This window comes from Salmo trutta, chromosome 28 (assembly GCF_901001165.1).
Source record: "Salmo trutta chromosome 28, fSalTru1.1, whole genome shotgun sequence".
Lineage (NCBI taxonomy): Eukaryota > Metazoa > Chordata > Actinopteri > Salmoniformes > Salmonidae > Salmo > Salmo trutta.
In genome coordinates, this window is record NC_042984.1 from 28,042,656 (window position 1) to 28,063,332 (window position 20,677).

Consider the following 20,677-nt stretch of genomic DNA (forward strand, 5'->3'; position numbering starts at 1 on the left):
GGAATGTGTGTTGTAATCTATACCTCGATTAGGCTGATATACTGTAAATCCTTATTATTTTGTTTAATGCTTTTCATTTTGAGTGTCATTACTTCTATGTAGCCTACACTTTCTCGTTCTGAACATCTAACACGGGTGTGATTTAAGGACTGGTGTGGTTTCATGACAACAACGACAAGAGCAGCCGCTCAGCAATTCGACAGCTCCAACGCCATTACTATACACCTCTGACTTTGTCTAAACAAAAACAATGGAACTGCTATACAGTTGTTGGTTATAGCAGGTTAGAGCTGTAACTGACTGAATCTAGGCCTTAAAGGTAATTTCCGATTAAGCCAACATATGCAGCGTTTACCGTGGATGCAGTCTCCGCAAACGCGGTAACATTGCCTTTAAATGTCAATCGCGCTACAACTCAGATCTTCCGCGTTATGGGTTGAATCAAGCCCCAAGACTTTTAAGGCAGCCTTTCTTAAATATGGGTCTCGACCCAAAGTGGCTTGCGGACATGTCTGAGTTTTTGGATCTCAGCTTACTGTTTGTTGATAGTTAGAATAATAGAAAACACAAGGTGCAATTAAGAAATGTTGTACTTTAGCAGTTTTTCTCTTGTTATGTCAGTCACTGACTGTCACTCAATTAGCCATGTCAGCTAACAATTTTTAGACTGGTAAATTAGTCTAGCCAGCTATGTAATCTTGTAGTAATCATGGCCGAATACCAACCAGGCACGCAGGGCACGTGCCTGTTAGTCAATGTCACTAAGATATCATATTAACATGGCATGAGTCATGGCAAAATGTGTAGAATTGCAGGAAATTAGCTTTAAAATGGCAAAGATTTCTCTCCACCACATAGCAAAATGTGCAGAATTGTAGGACATTTTTTATTTTATTTTTTATTCTCTCTGCCATCAAGACGGGGGCCCCCCAACCAAATTTTGTTTAGAGACCCCAAAAGGGGGCATGTTTTCATGAGCTTGGGTCCCAGGCAAAGACTGAATTTCTCATTTGGATCCCAGGCTGAAGAAGTTTCAGAACCCCTATTTTAAGGCATGAGAGCGAAATGACTTGTTCCTCAGAGTTAGAGCAACTAATGTCATGGTGGTGTAGAGAATGAGAGCATAATTATTCCGAAAGCTAAAAGACCTTGGACAAATTGAATGACAATATCTGTTGGTCTGTAGGTATTAACCCTTTACACTCTACCCGTATACGGGTTGAAAATAGCAGATTTTGGCACTGATGAGCGCTTAAATCGAAACACATTGGCTGTACATTAACATGCTATAAATGACATCAGAGCTCAGGATCTCCGCTTCACAGCGCTTTATGTGTTTTGACTGACAGACGTTCTGAACTTGAGCACCGCACGTGACAATAAGTTGCCCCCATCCTTCCCGTTAATTGGGCAAATGTTTTGTTGACTGAGTGAGGGAAATGCTGTAAATTAAGAGGACTTTATGTATTTTGAAAGATGAGACATTGAGGACCTACCCCACATTTTCCAGGGATATTCTTGTCATGTTACTGAATGTATCCAGAGTATTTTCAGATTTCGTTATTAACAAATGTGGCAAAAAGTACAGTACATTTTAAATTCACATAAAATCAACAGTGTAATGTTTTGATTCAGTCTTGTGTCAGGTAAACTGTTGTGTTCTTAACTTTGGTCGAATAATTTTCCCATAACCTCCAAACTGTTCCCTTTCAATTGCTACCATGCTTATGCATATGCTTTTCATATTTCTTCTGTAAGAAACATTTCAGTTTAGCCCTATTCGTATAGGCAAAGGGTTAAAGGGAGGAAGTGACATTTTTTGGTATATTTTTTTCTTAAACACTGGCAGGAAATAATTGCAAGGCGCATTGCACAGGTTCTCAGCGCTGTCATTGTCGCTTGGCAGCGTGTTGGCTTTGAAGAGCGCTCTGCTGAGTCGATATGCATACAAAACAGATCCAGACGTCGGAGTGTTAGTAATTAAAGCCTAAAGGAGCGGCTACAAAGCCTCCCCTCGTTTTACATCTTTTCTTTTTTGTCAAAGCCCCACGGCTGAATGCTTGATGTATTACGCCCCAGCAAGGAAAACTGCAAGGCGTTCTAAAACTATGAAGCATCTTTCTTAAATGAATGTATTTTTAAAGACGCCCGCTCCAAGTGTGTGCATGTGTGTGTGTGTGCGTGTGTGTGTGCGTGTGTGGTGTCTATGGAGGACGTGTGGTTAGCTGACCTACCTAATAGATATGGTGACCTACATGTTCTGAGGGATGCTCTCTCTTGATTTCTCTCTCTCTTCTTTCAATCCCTCTATTTTAGCCAATTGATATCTGTCTCTCCATCTCTCTCTCCATCTCTCTCTCATAGCTGTAGCCCCAGATTTCTCCCAGAACATGCTGAAGCCTCAGACCCTGGCCAGGCAGGGGGGTGACGTGCTGATTGAGTGCAGGCCTAAGATGTCTCCACATGGGATGATCTCCTGGAGGAAGGGGAAAGAAGCACTCCGAGAGAGCCACAGGTATGGTGGAAAGCTGGGACAGGATTGAGAAGGGACATTCACAAACCTGGATTCAAATTGTACTTAATACAAATACTTTTTAGCTTTTACTTCAGCCTGTCTGGAGTGCCAGATGGGTGTTGTTTGTGATTGTGGGACTATTTCATTGGATCCATCGCGCTAAGCAGAATCAGTCAAGCATGCTAACGTTTTGAAAGGTTTAAAATACTATTTGAACCCAGGTCTGATGCCCGTACTTTGTGAGAAATGCGGTGTGATATGTAAAGGAGATGTTGACACTGTTGTTATTTTACAGGATGCTTTGTATCAGGTAAATTAAATACATTGTAATAATGATTCCCTAGTTGTAAACTATGGTCCCTCATCTTGTGTCAGGGCAAGCTCTGATTTTTCCTCCTTGATGGACCACTTGCAAAACAACTACCAATGTAGCGGTTACTAAATTAGTGTCAGTTAACCATCTCGGACCAGGGACCAGCAAGCAACATCCCACAGATTGACACAGGCCCACGGACTGGAGGTTGAGAAACACTGCCGTATTAGTTCTTAGGGATGCATACAAACACTTCTAAGTACAAAGCCATTTGGTGCCACAGTTACCAATGTTGAATTATTTTCGATGATTTAACATGAGATTAGGGTCCTGTAGAATTACTGATATATTTTCTCATCTTCTTCCGTTTCCCCTCCTCCACTACTCTACTACGCTGTCTTGGGCTTTTTGTGGAACTGTTTTCAAGTGTTTACTTAAGGTAATTGGGACATTCTAGTCTTTGGCAGACAAATCGATCCACTGATCCATCAGCTCATTACCACTGGGTTGGTCAAGTGAGAGGATTGTTAAATCTGAATGTATGAGCCAGGAATTGAGACACCAGGGTAGTGGATGAAATCTCAAGAAACGATCAATCATCGGTGGACTTACAACTTTAGCTAGACATCCCCTTTGTGGTATAATGGAACTGGGGGAACTGGATAACAACGTAATTCCATTACTGTAGATCTGGGTGTAATACCTCTGGCACTACAGGTAGAGCAACAAGGGAAAAGGCAGGAAAAGCTCTATTTCTCTACACCACAGTGCCAATTGGTCAAAGTAATGTTGTATGAATTTTGCAAAAATGATCTGAATCATATGTATTTATAAATTCACTGTAGTGGTGATGTCTTAGTTTTTATTGATCTTTGGCCTTTTTCATTAATAGGTGCTATAAATGTGGCATGGTCCAGCATGGTCATGCCCAAAAAATGTTTTATATGAGGACTCATTCACACCACAGGAGGCTGCTGAGGGGAGGACGGCTCATAATAATGTCCCGGAACAGCGCTAATGGAATGGCATCAAACACCTGGAAACCATGTGTTTGATGTATTTGATACCATTCCACTGATTCCGCTCCAGTCATTACCACAAGCCTGTTCTCCCCAATTAAGGTGCCACCAACCTCCTGTGATTCACACATGCACACACATGCACACACCATAACTCAGGAAGTACAACATTGGCCTTGGGCAGAATTCCTACAATATATGAAATATGACCACTAATTATGTTCGCGCCGGGATGAGAACGGAATACTGTTCACCTTACATATTTGACTGTTTATTCAGATACACCGATTAGAATAGAGAGCGACAGGGACAGGCGAAAGAGAGATGAATGGTCAGAAGAGGTTTATCTGGGAATCAAATCCCCAGGGGCCGTATGTGGTCATGACCTCCGGCATGAGATGAGAGAACATTGAAAAGAATCACACAGTAACAATCTAACCTCCCTAGCAGTCAATAAATAATTCTATCCACCAGACATAATTCTCTAAGTCTGCTATAGATTGACTTCAATGTAGCCTGGTAGCAGATCAGTTTGTTCTGTAGCCAGCTCATCTGTCATGCTCGTTGTCATACCAAGAAAAGAAGGTATGGCACGACAACAAATAACTGAGGATTTGGCTAAAGCACATAATCCATTTTTTACAAGGCTAACGTCAACGTTACCTTGCGCTATGACCTTCACCTCTGGTTGACCTACTGTATAGCTTTAATTGTTGTAGCCAGTACTCATACATTTAGCTTTTTAGGCAATTCATTTTTTTTCTGTTATCAAAACCGCCATAGAAATTACACAAATTATTGCTATTGTTATTATTATCTTCACATTCCCTGCAATAGCGTCTTCGTTTTCACAGAGGAACGCCAAACGGGAGACATTACTACATGGGCACATCTGCCGGTGCATGTGAAGAATCAGCAGGGGTCTGCATTTCTTATTTGATCTGGGATTAATTGTCTTAACTGCCTCAGCAGCTTTTGTGCTGCATCTCCTGGATATCCTTCCGCAGGCCTGGAAGTCTCACCTCCCTCTGCCAACATTATTGGGAAGCACCAGAGGTGATGTGCCAGGTGGAGACAGGCTACTATGAAGAAATAGCTGGGTTGATACATCTCGCTCAGGAACAAGAATGAGGTGCTGTTGTTTGAACTGGCTTCTAGCGGTAATATCATTCCAAAGATTGAGTGTGAGGTGTGTCAAAATTGCACTCGTATTTTGCTATGGTAACGCTTCAGTAATGCTCCTAAAAATGAATCTGGTCAATATGTATTTATTTCTGTACAGATATATTCCTGGTGTGAGCAATTTTAATCTTCTCAAATCATCTACACCTAATAAATAATTGATTTAGCATGGAAATATCCAAGAGTAGAGATGTGTATAGAAAAAGTAGTTGGCTAGGGTTATGGCTGCATCTTTCACAAACCAATTCCCCCTGTTTGTCTCTTAAGGATTATTCTCCACTTTATCTAGATAGGACTGCACCGCTGTTATTGCAGGAGTGCTACACTACTAATCTATCTCACTGTCCTAATAACACTGATGCTTCTTTCTAATCTTTGTGGTATTATTATGTGTAGATGCTCTGGGCCAGAGGAGAGCAAATGTACCAAGAACAGGTTTGGGCTGTGATTGTTTCATCAAGTCATGCAGCGTTGGCACTGCGCATCACAGGCACGTCTTAAACAGGATTTGCGTGTGTACTTATGCTGGGGCTATGACGTTAACCGTAATGGCTTACAAGTCATTTCATTTCAATGCTGACCAAACGGAAAGGACAAAACTCACAAAATACCTTTATAAAATTGCCATTGGAATTAGACCTCTATGTTATGTTAAACAGCACACGGTGTTGCTTAAAAAAAAGATGATCCATCTGTAAGCCTCTTAACCAAACAGACCACAATAAGTTCCTAGAGTCTCTAAAACTGAGGAAGAGAGTGTAATGTTTGTATCTCAATGAGGAGATGAAAACCCTACCCCCATATCAGCACAACAACAGTATTGTACAAAGACGACAATGAATGGTTTTCTCTTTCCAATGCTTTTTGAGCTTTGTGTATTCACATTATTTGATTATTTGATTTATTTCATGTAGCTGATAGCCTAGGTCCTACATAGTGCTCTGGAGTGTGGAATCTCCATTAGTTTCAGCCTATTATGAATATAAACCCTGGATGGCTGATGCTACAGTATGTATTTGCCAATGAGAGGCTTTGAAGCCACCTCCGCCATATTGGTGGTACTCAGAAGGAGCAGTCCTCCATAAGAATGAATGGAATTGTACAGTATTTCAATTAATTGTTTGAATACAAAATTAGATATATTTAAGTATTTATGTGTTGTAGTAGGGACTGTAACATTAGTACTCTCACAGAATTCTACGTTAAGGGACATAGTGTTTTTTTATAAAAAAATGTATGTTCAGTTCACATAATTCATTTAAAAATATGCATTAAGGTGTATGTAATAGAATATACTTGGCAAAAACGAATGTAGACATTAATAAATGCATTTCTATAGCTTCAAAAATATTTTTTTACTATGGTGGAGGAGTACGGCAGCGCAGAGGCTCCAAAACAGCGCCCCCCTCTCAGTCATCTGGGTATACAGTGCCAGTCAAAGTTGGGACACACCTACTCATTCCAGGGTTTTTCTTTATATTTATTATTTTCTACATTGTAGAATTAAAGTGAAGACTTCAAAACTACGAAATAACACATGGAATCATGCAGTAACCAAAAAAGTGTTTAACAACTTAAAATATATTTTATATTTGAGATTCTTCAAAGTAGCCACCCTTTGCCTTGATGACAGCTTTGCACACTCTTGGCATTCTCTCAATCAGCATCATGAGGTAGTCACCTGGAATGCATTTCAATTAACAGGTGTGCCTTGTTAAAAGTTCATTTGTGGGATTTCTTTCCTTCTTAATGCGTTTGAGCTACTCGGTTGTGTTGTGACAAGGTATACCGAAGATAGCCATATTTGGTAAATGACCAAGTCCATATTATGGTTAAGAACAGCTCAAATAACAAAGAGAAATGACAGTCCATCATTACTTTAAGACATGAAGGTAAGTCAATCCAGAAAATGTCAAGAACTTTGACATTTTCTTCAAGTGCAGTCGCAAAAACCATCAAGCGCTATGATGAAACTGGCTCTCATGAGGACCGCCACAGGAAAGGAAGACCCAGAGTTACCTCTGCTGCAGGGGATAAGTTCATTAGAGTTAACTGCACCTCAGATTGCAGCCCAAATAAATGCTTCAGAGTACAAGTAACAGACACATCTCAACATCAACCGTTAAGAGGAGACTGGATGAATCAGGCCTTCATGGTTGAATTGCTGCAAAAAAAACACTACTAAAGGACACCAATAAGAAGAGTAGGCTTGCTTGGGCCAAGAAACACAAGCAATGGACATTAGGCTGGTGGAAATCTGTCCTTTGTTCTGATGAGTCCAAATTTGAGATTTTTGGTTCCAACCTCTGTGTCTTTGTGAGACGCAGAGTAGGTGAACGGATGATCTCTGCATGTGTGGTTACCACTGTGATGTATGGAGGAGGAGGTGAGAATGGTGTGGGGGTGCTTTGCTGGTGACACTGTCAGTGATTTATTTAGAATTCAAGGCACACTTAACCAGCTACCACAGCATTCTGCAGCGATACACCATCCCAGCTGGGATGTAGAAAATAGTAAAAAAAGAAAGTACTTTTTTTTTTAGGGGGGGGGAAGGTATCACGTTGTCTAATGATTGGAGACAGGTGCAGGAATACGTAATAGGGTTTTTTATTTACTCGACGCAAACTAACGAGCGAGGTGTAAACCTCTAAATAATACACAGGACAAGTCCCGTAAAACAAGTGCACAATAACACGTAGCATGGAAGCCGGTACAACAGCACAGGTACTCACAGGGCCAACGGACATGGTGACAATAACTGACAAGGACAATGGGGAACAGAGGGCACATATATAACCTACTAATCATGGGGAATGGGAACCAGGTGTGCATAATGAGACAAGACAGTCCGGGGTTGGTGGTGATCAATCCAGTTCAGTGACGCCTAGAAGGCCAGTGATGAAGACCTCCGGAGCTGGTGAATGGAATGTCCAGCAGTACCTGGGGAGTAGGTGTGTCCAAACTTTTGACTGGTGCTGTGTACGTAGTTGGTTGATACCCACTTCAACATGTTTCCCCAAGTCAATCTAATAATTCCCCATGGTTTGTTCTGAGAATGACTGCTTTCTGCTTACATCTTTGGAATTAGTTTTGATACATACTGCACTCTAACTCTCCAAGCCAGGGTCTGTATTGGGGATATAAACTCAGCAAAAAAAGAAATGTTCCTTTTTCAGGACCTTGTCTTTCAAAGATAATTCGTAAAAATCCAAATAACTTCACAGATCTTCATTGTAATTGGTTTAAACACTGTTTTCCATGCATGTTCAATGAACCATAAACAATTAATGAACATGCACCTGTGGAACGGTCGTTAAGACACTAATAACTTACAGACGGTAGGCAATTAAGGTCACAGTTATGAAAACTTAGGACACTAAAGAGGCCTTTCTACTGACTCTGAAAAACACCAAAAGAAAGATGCCCAGGGTCCCTGCTCATCTACGTGAACGTGCCTTAGGCATGCTGCAAGGAGGCATGAGGACTGCAGATGTGACCAGGGCAATAAATTGCAATGTCTGTGAAACGCCTAAGACAGCGCTACAGGGAGACAGGACAGACAGTTGATGTAACAACACCTGCACAGGATCGGTACATCCGCACATCACACCTGCGCGACAGATACAGGATGGCAACAACAACTGCCCGAGTTACACCAGGAACGCACAATCCCTCCATCAGTGCTCAGACTGTCTGCAATAGGCTGAGAGAGGCTGGACTGAGGGCTTGTAGGCCTGTTGTAAGGCAGGTCCTCACCAGACATCACTGGCAACAACATTGCCTATGGGCACAAACCCATCGTCGCTTGACCAGACAGGACTGGCAAAAAGTGCTCTTCATTGACGAGTCGCGGTTTTGTCTCACCACGGGTGATGGTTGGATTTGCGTTTATCGTCGAAGAAATGAGGTGGAGGGTCCGTCATGGTCTGGGGCGGTGTGTCACAGCATCATCGGACTGAGCTGGTTGTCATTGCAGGCAATCTCAATGCTGTGCGTCACAGGGAAGACATCCTCCTCCCTGATGTGGTACCCTTCCTGCAGGCTCATTCTGACATGACCCTCCAGCATGACAATACCACCAGCCATTCCCCCCAGAAATGTCCGGGAACTTGCAGGTACCTTGGTGGAAGAGTGGGGTAACATCTCACAGCAAGAACTGGCAAATCTGGTGCAGTCCATGAGGAGGAGATGCACTGCAGTACTTAATGCAGCTGGTGGCCACACCAGATACTGACTGCTACTTTTGATTTTGACCCCCCGCCCCCCACCCTCCGTTTGTTCAGGGACACATTATTCAATTTCTGTAAGTCACATGTCTGTGGAACTTGTTCAGTTTATGTCTCAGTGGTTGAATTTTGTTATGTTCATACAAATATTTACACATGTTAAGTTTGCAGAAAATAAACGCGAGTTTAGTAGTGATAAATAATATGTCCAGGATTTAACTTTAACACCATCCAGTAACAGAGAGAAAAACATTTATTTATCCCAAACTGTGATTTTGTAGGAAATTCGCAACGGTCCCCGTGTACCTTAATTGCTGTAGTGCCCTTGAAGAAAAGGAGGGCAAAGAAAAGTAATTTCATAGAGAGGAAACTCTCCTTAAATATGGGCTGCATCTTTATATTCTCTTCCGCTTTGAAAGATAAGGAGGAAGTCTGCACTGTGCAGTTTGCAGTATAATGTCAAGTCTTCTCCAAGTGAAATCTCATATCCATAACTCTTTATTCTGGTCCATTTCATTGGAAGCCTTCTGATAAAGTTAGAAGAGGTGCTTCCCTCTCCCGGGGGCCTAGTTATAGAAATTGACTAATGCCATTTGATTCTGGTGAGCTTAGCAGGTCATATTTGATTGTTTGGGAAAGGATAGCTATCCTGTATGCTAAGGGATATATTTTGGGAGCTGTGTCTTTTTAAGAATTTTTAGCTTAATTTCCTTTGAACGCCTTTTTAATGTGCATAGGTCATTGGTGAGTCTCATCACACCCTCTTGAGCAGTTGTGATGATGAGAGAGCTGCTTAGAGCAGGGATGTGCAGGGATCTTACGTATTGATTAATAGCGGAAGGTATTATCAGAATATGAAAATGAACGCTAGTCCTAGTTCAGATGATTGGGTCGGAATCCATCACTTAATTCACCTCAGCAACTTACTTCCGATCACATGAATATACTTAATATCCGGTGTATTTAGTGTTTGCACAGGCAATCTTCTGCAATTTACACATTATAGATCACACATAATCAGCCTTACCATTTACTTATTTCTGTCAATCATTTGTCTTCTGCATTAGGTTATTGGTTGATTTTTTCATCATCAATATGGTTGCTACCTAAGATGAGTTCAGTTGGCTTATAACAAACTACATCTTCATAAGCCTTTCATTACATATCACTCTGACCAACAGATGTGTGGCTTTAGATCTGTGGCACCAGTGTTTATTCAAACGCTTTAAACATAGTGATATGACAGTGCCACAAGCAGCAAGATGAACTGCAGATATTGCAGATGAGCACGTTGCAAGCTCTTGCACTCACACAAAAAAATAGATGTGCACGGGTGTGCTTCACGCAACGCGTTACCTGCTGGACCAAAACTGCAGAGACGTTTGGCCTTGCGATTCACATTCATAGTTATTGCGTAAGTAGGCCCGATATTGCTGTTTACTTGGTGTATGGCTGACTCTACCTTTAACTATGGACTGTTGTCATGGTACCTGATGGTCAAGGGCAGGGGTGCACAGCTCCAGTCTGAGCCACAGCAGCAGTACCACTGGTTCTCTTTTTTCATTGATCAATAAAACATCTCACTGTTCTGACCACTAGACAGAGTCCACACAACTGATTAGATCTATTGAAACTGATGATTCAATGGCAAGGGTGATATAACCAGCAGAAACTGCAGCCCTTGAGGTCTGGATCTGTGAAGAGAACAGAATGGTTTCACTCCTCACTGAAGATTTAGAACAATGTTTAAAATAATAGTTTCAATGCGGGTGAAATAGTCACAATGGTCACAAATGTTACTTTATTTTATTTGTTCAATCTCTGTATATCTTTCACCCACTCCTCAGGCCTTAGTTGGATGACAGTTTCTGTGACAACTATCAGTGTAGTATGACTTATGATATTGACATTCATTTTTTTTATTCATTTCTAGAGTCTCAGTGTTGGACAATGGAAGTCTTCGAATAGCAAACGTTACCAAAATGGATGTCGGCCTCTACACCTGCGTGGCAAGGAACCAGTTTGGAGTGGCAAGCAGTGCTGGGAGTCTTTTGGTTAAAGGTATCTCTACTTCCACTCCTTGAGATGGCTCTCCATTTCTCTAATCCTTGCATTAAGATGTACATTTAAAAAAAAAAAATGCTGACTGGATGCTTGCAGCAGCAGATTGTACTGCAGGCTTCACGAGTAGGTTTGGTTGTTTGTTATTAGTTGAGAGTAGGATCCTTAGAGAGTTTTTAATTCGGTTAATATAATGACCCTGCACTATTGGAGAAGAGGAGGTATTTTGGAATAGGACAAAATTAATTGTATGACTTTTTACATCACCAGAGCATGAAGAAAGGGACCAATGTTTTCCTTGGCAATAGAAGATAACTATCTGCACTATCCATGAACAAGTGTCTCATTAGAGGAACCAGACTACAGAGCCATGTAAGGATGGATGATGCAATAACAGATAGTTTCCATGTACCACACAAACATACAATTAGTTGATTGGGCAGGTTCAGAGTTAGCATTGGTTTTAAGATTCATTGCTATGCCTTAATGTTTAATTCATACCTTCCTGAGGTAGCTAATAGCCATGCTCTGTTTGTTTAAGAGTTCCATCTATTTAAATCACCCGCTTCTGCAAGGCAATGGATTTCCAAGCCCTTCTAAAGAGCAGAGTCAACAACAGTGCTCTATTAAAATGCCTTTTGGTGATTCCTCACAATTTATGAATTGCAAATTGTTTGGTATAGAAACTGCTTTCATTTCCTTTTTTTCAGCCCTTTTGCCTCTAAGAATGGCAGTATATTTTACAGGTGATTTTTGTAGACTATATTCATGAAATCCAGCCAGTCCCCTTTGAAAGAAATCAACATCAGCCACAGTCAGTAAAAGTATTGCCCAACTTTGCTGACTGAATACCATTCTTAAAGGGATTTTTTCCCCCTTAGTCCACTGTTGACACAGTCACAAATGTTTTGCATGTCAGCAGTCAAGTTTTCAAGATGTTGGACTTTCAAGAAGCAAAGTGTCACCGGCCACATCATCATGACTCTTGGAAGATTAGTCCAAATGTGGACTAAAAGAAATCAAAAAAAGAAATCAAAATTCACGATGATTCAAAATTCTAAACATAGTTTTTGAGTGGATTTTCCCTGTAATAGTACATTCACATTCAGGGCTTGAGATATGGGCACGTACCCATATCTCCATATTTGCCCTTAACTCAAACTGAGTTTCAGATATGCAATTTCACATAAATGCAAGTCTCACATTCAAGTATAAGTTATGTGTGTGTTTCTCAAGTTCGGATCCCGCTCTTAGCAGAGTGAGTGATCTGTCAGCATGGTGCCATACAAGAATCAAACTCTACATTTTACCATTGCTAGCAACATGCTACAATCAACTACTTATTTAATCTACAATAAGTGTCTGGCTGTTATGATAGCAATGAAAGCTACAACAAATGTCACAGACTGTTATTTTATGGAGAGACATACCCTGCAGGAATGTGCACAGTTAGGGCCCTAGTGGTGCTCGAGAACCTGCCCTTTTGCCCTATGAGGAAAACGTATTTTTTTATGTATCTGAATTGCCCATAAAATTAGCTAATCTCACAAATCACCCCTGCCCTTCTGTCGCCAGGGGACAAATCAACTGTTTTTTTAAAAGGCTGATGTCACCAAAAAAATAAAACTTAGTAAAGACTAGTTAGATTGTTTCGACAGTATAGCTATAACTAGCTAGCTAACTAGATAGCTGATTTACATAATCTTCTAGCTACATTCGCAATGATCAGATACAGACGCAGTAGAGGATTATGATTGTAGTCAATTAATTGAAGTTAAAGTTTTTATTTTATTTTAAAAATGAAATAAAATGTTATTGGTCACATACACGTGTTTAGCAGATGTTATTGCGGGTGTAGCGAAATGCTTCTGTTTCTAGCTCCGACAGTGCAGTAATATCTAACAATTTCACAACATATACTTGTCACGACTTCTGCCGAAGTCGATGCCCCTCCTTGCACAGGTGGTGCTCGGCGGTCGACGTCACCGGTTTTCTAGCCATCATTGATCAGTTTTTCATTATCCATTGGTTTTGTCTTGTCTTCCATCACACCTGTTTCTAATCCCATTAATTACCTGTGTATTTAACCCTCTGTCTCCCCTCATGTCCTTGTCGGTGATTGTTTGTATGTTATGTTACATGGATTTTGTGTATCGGTGTGCGACGGGTACGGTTTGGTTTCTCCTGCGCCTGACTTCCCTGCCACCTACATACATGAATATGACAATACCCAATACACACTAATCTAAGTAAGTGAATGGAATTAACAATATATAAATATATAGACAAGCAATGCTAGAGCGGCATAGACAAAGATACAGTAGAAAGAGTACAATACAGTAAACATATGAGATGCAAAATATGTAACATTATTAAAGTGACTAGTGTTCCATTTATTGAAGTGGCCAGTGATTTCAAGTTTATGTATATAGGCAGCAGCCTCTAATGTGCTAGTGATGGCTATTTAGCACTCTGATGGCCTTGAGATAGAAGTTGTTTTTCAGTCTCTCGGTCCCAGTTTTGATACACCTGTACTGAACTCGCCTTCTGGATGATAGCGGGGTGAACAGGCAGTGGCTCGGGTGGTTGTTGTCCTTGATGATCTTTTTGGCCTTTCTGTGACATCGGGTGCTGTAGGTGTCCTGGAGGGCAGGTTGTTTGCCCCCGGTGATGTGTTGAGCAGACTGCACCACCCTCTTGAGAGCCCTGCAGTTGTTGGGCGGTGCAGTTGCCGTACCAAGCGGTGATACAGCCTGACATGATGCTCTCAATTGTGCATCTGTAACAGTTCGTGAGGAACTGTTTCCAAGAACAATTTCTTCAGCTGCCTTCTTCACTACACTGTTTGTGTGGGTGGACCATTTCAGTTTCTCCGTGATGTTTATGCCGAGGAAATTTGACCTCCACAAGGTCTGTGCACAGCCCTGATATCCTGTATAATTATCCTGGATTGATAGTGGTTCGTTCATACCATGTTAGCAACAAGAACTCAATGAGATGACAATGAAGAGGGAAACCATAATACCCTTTCCTTTGTCAAGTAAAGTAATGCACTAGCAAAATTTAAGCTGGATGACATTGAAACACGCATGTCAAAATGTGTTCAAAGGATTCCATAATTTCCGAACTCAATAGGTAGCAGTTGGAAATCTTCATTCTCATTTAGATAACAGCTTATTTGAAGGGTGCCTACATAAGATCGTCATAACACATTCATAACCCATAACACATTCATAAGCAGTACATAAGCATTTCTTAAATTATTATTTCAAGAGCCGCATGTTCATAATTGCAGTGTAAATGACAGTACTGTGACATAACAAAAATATCGACTTGCGGTTGTTGACATAAGTGCTTATCAGTGCAGCATGTAGGGATTATGAATGTGTTATGAAGTCTCCTCATTTTATTGTCTTGAGACATTCATTCATAGGGCATGCATTCATAGCCTCACCTGGAATGCACCCTAGGGGGTGTGAGATAACCCACTGGGCTCTTTTGACGGAGCAAAGTATGGAGACCTTAAACACCATCTGACATGCAGTGTCTGATTCTCTGTCCATTAGACGCTTATGACACCCATGCATAATTCAGCTGGGGCTTGCTGTATGGAATCTCAGCCCTGCCTATCTCACTGCACCGCCGAGGTGGAGAAGACACCCAAAAGAGTCAGAGCAAAGATTAGGTTGCTATGCAGCACGCCACCATGCTGTGGTTGAAATAGGATGGCTTTTTGTCTGGCCAAATGGAAGCAAATTATAGACTCCGGACTGACCTGTGGAAATGGAGCCGTGCAGAGGAATGGGTTTGTGTGGTTTCTTAGTTTCTTCAGTGATGCATTACTTTGTGTAAGTGACTTGTGGTTATAGTTTGAACAAACAGTGACAGCTAAAGCCACTTACACTGTTCATTCTCATTCAGTGTATGAGAAAGGATGACAATATGAGCCAATGCCTGAACAGGAGATTTCCATAGCTGTCTAGACAGGCGCTGTCCATTCAGTGAACATTAAAGCCACAAGTTGAGATGATATTTTTCTATTTTCTTTATAAAAGAAGCTGTTACTGGGCTCTACTACTTACGATTTCTTTGTGATAGTTCAGCTAAATCAAATCTATAAATCAAATTAAACAAATCGTTTTTTATTCCAAGATTTGTGTTTTTAACACAATCAACAAATATTTTTTTACTATGGTATTTCTTTTTGGTTGATAACGATACAGTATGCCTAAGCTAGAGGCACGTTCTCTAGCGGGTACTTGTATACTGAGAAGCCAAGTGGCCCTAGTGTTAATGACTGCTTCCACTTCAGTCAAGAACGTTTGGCGTTCACATGGGCTCATAGAGCCCTTATTAGACAGGTCCATGATGAAAATGAATAATCAGATAGCTATATGGGCATCTATTACAAGTTGGCAATCACAAGCAGCCCCGCTGTAGGCTATCAAAAAACTGTCAATGCATGATCATATTAATGGATGGAATTCGTGACCATTACAGCCATCATTACATGGTCTGAAAGCACAACAGAAGCACAACTGGCATAACAACTTAAGGTAAATTGTTTGTATTTGATACTACAGTAAGTCATTTGGGCGAGATACAAAGTCGGTTGGACAAGATACTAAGTGGTTTGGATGAAATACTAAGTGGTTTGGATGAGAGGTCACACTTTATTTGGATAGTCCATCTATAGATGCTCTACAGATAGTTTATTGATAGTATGACCATCTGTTGATAAGCAACTACTTGCTAAGGTTAGGTTTAGAATAAGGGTTAGGGTTAAGTTTAGGGTTAGGATAAGGGTTAAGGTTGGGGTTATGGCTACGGTTAGGGTTAGTAGACAGTAGGTTGAAATGTTACTGATAGTCTGTCCATCTATAGATGCTCTACAATCTAAATAAAGTGTTACCGGACACGATAATGCCCATTTATTTTACAGGAACAAAGCACAATAATCACAATCTCAGACATGACTGAGGTGTAACAGTCCTGGAGTTAACAGGGCAGCAGAATAGCCCCACACCTCCAAAGAAAAACCAGTAGAATGGACTCAAACAAAACCCAATAGTGCTATAAAACACGTATATACATTTTGTCATTGTAAATAGGCAGAACAAAGTAGATAGTGATAAGAGAAGCCCCCCCGCTGTTTCTGTCTGGCCCAGGTAGCTGAACTTGTTTTTGTCTCTTGCAGAGACAACCATTATCACCAGCCCAGCTGGGCATTTGGACGTGACGGTGGGCGAGAGCATCGTCCTGCCCTGCCAAGTCTCCCATGACCCCACGCTCGATTTGAAATTCACCTGGTTCTTCAACGAACAGCTCATCCACTTTGGAAACCACGGGGGCTACTTTGAGAAAGTTGGCGGAGTAAGTGCTTTCGAGTCTGCCTTACACTCATGTGTTTGAATTAAGTCTACTATGATGACCTTTTATAATTACTTGACTTATTTATGTGGTTGTCACCTGTGATTTGCAATCCAGTTACATATAGTTGATCATATTTATTTATTTTTACTGTGTATGTTTATATGACGTAAAATGACCAAGGGCAGAGTAGTCTTTTTTATAGCATTATGTTATGAGCACAATAACATATACAGTACAACAATGAATACTTTACTGCTGATATATAGTGAACGGATTAGAGGAAGTGTATTGAATGATTTTCATTCATGAATCATATCAAATTTGTTTTTGGAATTAACAAGAGCGGTCTGCCTGTTTGCCTGTTCCGCTTGTTGATAACAACTACTCCTTTGAAAAAACTGGTGCCTAAGGAATTGTCGATTCAATGCTCAGTCAAACATTACATTTGGTCATCTACAGTCGAATGTATTTCTCTTTAATTAGAAAAGCAATTATAATATCTTGGCTGCTTACTACCCACAGTTTGTTCTATATTCCTTCAGCTCATCAGCAATGCCATTAGTTCTCTAATTGTGTTTGCCTCATGGCTTCATTTGAGCGCTTGACTCCCTGCACTAATCACTTGACACAAAGCTGACATGTTGCAGAAAAGTGTGTCCTAAATGCAATCAGTAATTTCATAAAGGTTAAATAGTTCTATTCATCATACATTATATTTGTTGGAGGTACAGTGCCTTCAGAAAGTATTCATACCCCTTGACTTATTCCAAAAGTTATTGTGTTACAGCCTGAATTCCAAAAGGATTAAAAATATATTTTTCTCACCCATCTACACACAATACACCATAATGACATTGAAAACATGTATTTTTTTTTATGTGTTGGAAATGTAACACAGAAATATCTCATTTACTTCTTCACTCCCATGAGTCAATACTTTGTAGAAACACATTTGGCGGCGATTACATCTGTGAGTCTTTTTGGGTAAGTCTCTTAGAGCTTTCCACACCTGGATTGTACAATATTTGAATGTTGATCGTTGCTTGACAGCAATTTTCAAGACTATGCCATAGATTTTCAAGCCAGTGTAGATTTGGCCTTCTTCTTTAGGCTGTTGTCCTGCTGAAAGGTGAATTTGTGTCTGTTGGAAAGCAGACTGAACCAGGTTTTCCTCTAGGATTTTGCATGTGATTATAGCTGTATTCCATTTATTTTTATCTTTAAAGAATTCCCTAGTCCTTGCCAATGACAAGTATATCCATAACATGATGCAGCCATCACCATGATTGAGTACTACTCAGTGATGTGTTGTGTTGGATTTGCTCCAAAAATACAGCTTTGTATTCAGGACAAAAATAAAATGTATTTGCCACATTTTTAGCAGTATTATTATTACTGCCTTGTTGCAAACAAGATGCATGCTTTGAAATACTTTTTTTCTGCACGGCTTCCTTCTTTTCAGTCTGTCATTTAGGTTAGTATTGTGGAATAACTACAATGTTGTTGATCCATTCTCAGTTTTCTCATATCACAACCATTAAACTATTTTATTCATTTATTTTAAAATCACCATTGGCCTCATGGTGAAATCCCTGAGCAGTTTCCTTCGTCACTGGCAACTGAGTTAGGAAGGACGCATGTATCTTTGTAGTGACTGGGTGTATTGATACACCATCCAAAGCCTAATTAATAACTTCACCATGCTCAAAGGGATGTTCACCCTCCCTGGTCTTTGTGGTTGAATCTGTGTTTGAAATTCCCTGCCGACTGAGGGGCCTTACAGATAATTGTATGTGTGGGGGTACACAGATGGGGTAGTCATTCAAAAATCATGTTCAACCACTATTATTGTAGATAAAAAAAACATGAGCTGGCGCACACCCAGAATAATAGTTTGTGTGGAGGTGCTGACTAACATCGAATAAACTATCAACTATCAAAATAAAGAAAGTCGCATACTCCATGTATAATCTCCCAGCAATTTAATGGGTATTTACCAACGTTTTGGCATCACTGTGCGACTTTCTTTATTTTGATAACCACTATTATTGAACACAGAATGAGTCCATGCAACTTATAATGCAATTTGTTAAGCACATTTCTACTCCTGGACGTATTTAGGCATGCCATGACAAAGGAGTTGAATACTTATTGACTCAAGACATTTCAGCTTAACATTTTTTATTAATTTCTAAAATGTTTTACAAACAATATTACACATAGACATTATAGGGTATTGTGTGTAGATCAGTGACACCAAATCTCAATTTTATCAATTTTAAATTTTGTCTGTAACACAACAAAATGTGAAAAAAGGCACTGTATATAGTTAACTTAGCCCACTAAAGTGCAAGTGTGTTTTCCAAAACAATACATTTCTCTTAATACACAATCAAACTTAAAATACCTATCACAAAATGTCATAATATCAAAAAGTATAATTTGTCATCTAGTGAGAATATTTCTATATCAAAATTAACTTACACCGTCACAACTTAAAGTACACTTTACAAAAGCAGTTAATCCAAAAGTATTATTAGTCATCAAATGAGAAGGTTATCTCACCATTTATTAAATAATGTCTCAACAAATACTAACTATAACCATTAATAGACTTTTTCTATGAAAAAGAGTCAATGGTACAAGATGGTATTCAAACATTTTATAGACGTGAGCTGCATTCTCTGAATTAGGATCAAATACTACAGTTTATCTCAATGGTGGTCAAGCTTGTTATGGAACAATGTCGATTTTCAAAACAGTGTACGTACGACACAGAACTCTGTGGCCTTTTGCAAAACAGTAAATACATGTTTTTATGTACTGTAGTTTCCTTCTAAAACATTCATAAAAACTATAAGATATTGTCAAAATTGCAAATAACTTTATCAAAAGAACACTACTGGGAGAACCTATACGGACACTACGGGTGGACAAATCGATGGCGTATATCGCGCAACTGAGAGCTGAGTGAACCAAATCACACTGACCAATTTTCTTTGGCCGAATACCGAATTGACTGTTATGCAGTAATGACTTCTTCCCCGCGTCTTCTTTGACAGGTAAGTTAAATGGCGAGTTCAAGTGGTGAGTTTTTTTATTGTATATTAAATAGCTAAGTCGTATGTTTTATTTGCTAATATTAATGAATGACAGTCCGTTCTGTCTTTGGCCAAAGAAAGTTGGTCTGTATGATTCGGTTCACTAGGGTCTATACGTCATTGATTTGTCCACCAGGAGTGTCCGTATAACTTCTCCCAACACGACTGTCTAAAAATAAATCACATTATAGCAATATATTTTCTTTGCAGTCACTAAATCAGGATGGAGGAACACAACTGATATATGAATGTATAGGCCACACCAAAGCAAAGCTCTAATAGATGGTCACAATGTTACGAAATAGGACTAACCTAAAGTTGCATTAGAGTAACTCAACTTAATTTTCTGCATATTTGCAATGTTGTAAAAAATCCTAAAATGACAGTCCCAATTACCTAAATATTTCACTATATTGTACATGAAATAGCACTGATGGAGTGATAAAGAATTTTCATGACTAGTGTTAACTGATTGCTGAAAACAGTGAACACAACTCTTCTGAGGAAAATGTGTTAATATTCTAAAAACACTTGACAGTGAATTTTGTATCCACTGATGCCATTTGTAATCATAATTTTGCAAAAGAGCATCTAAGATATGCAATCCAGATACAAAGGCAAGAAAGTTATCAGTAGTTTGGAAAATGTATTTGGATATGTTTGGCCACAGTAAAAAAAAAAAAATGCTTGTATGTGATTGAGAAACTGTAAAGTAGGAAGAATTTCACAGAAAGGTGTAAAAAAAAAAGATACTATTTGGATTGCATATGTGTTCTATGCTGTATGTAATTATGTACATGCTTACAATTCAGTAAACATAAATCAAATCTAGTCCATCAAAACCAAGCAGGTAGTTATGGTACTACAAACCAAATACTGTGAGGTAG

General features: G+C 39.8%; 1 protein-coding gene across 4 annotated transcripts in view; it reads left to right on the top strand.

The window, feature by feature from the left end:
* cntn3a.1 (contactin 3a, tandem duplicate 1) overlaps positions 1–20,677 on the top strand; it is a 110,977-nt gene that overhangs the window by 78,814 nt on the left and 11,486 nt on the right. For all 4 annotated transcript variants that reach the window (XM_029719452.1, XM_029719454.1, XM_029719451.1 and 1 more), the window contains exons 11-13: positions 2,365–2,515; positions 11,189–11,316; positions 16,514–16,689. In XM_029719452.1, the coding sequence (XP_029575312.1) occupies positions 2,365–2,515; positions 11,189–11,316; positions 16,514–16,689 (455 nt within the window). The remainder of the gene's footprint in view (positions 1–2,364; positions 2,516–11,188; positions 11,317–16,513; positions 16,690–20,677) is intronic.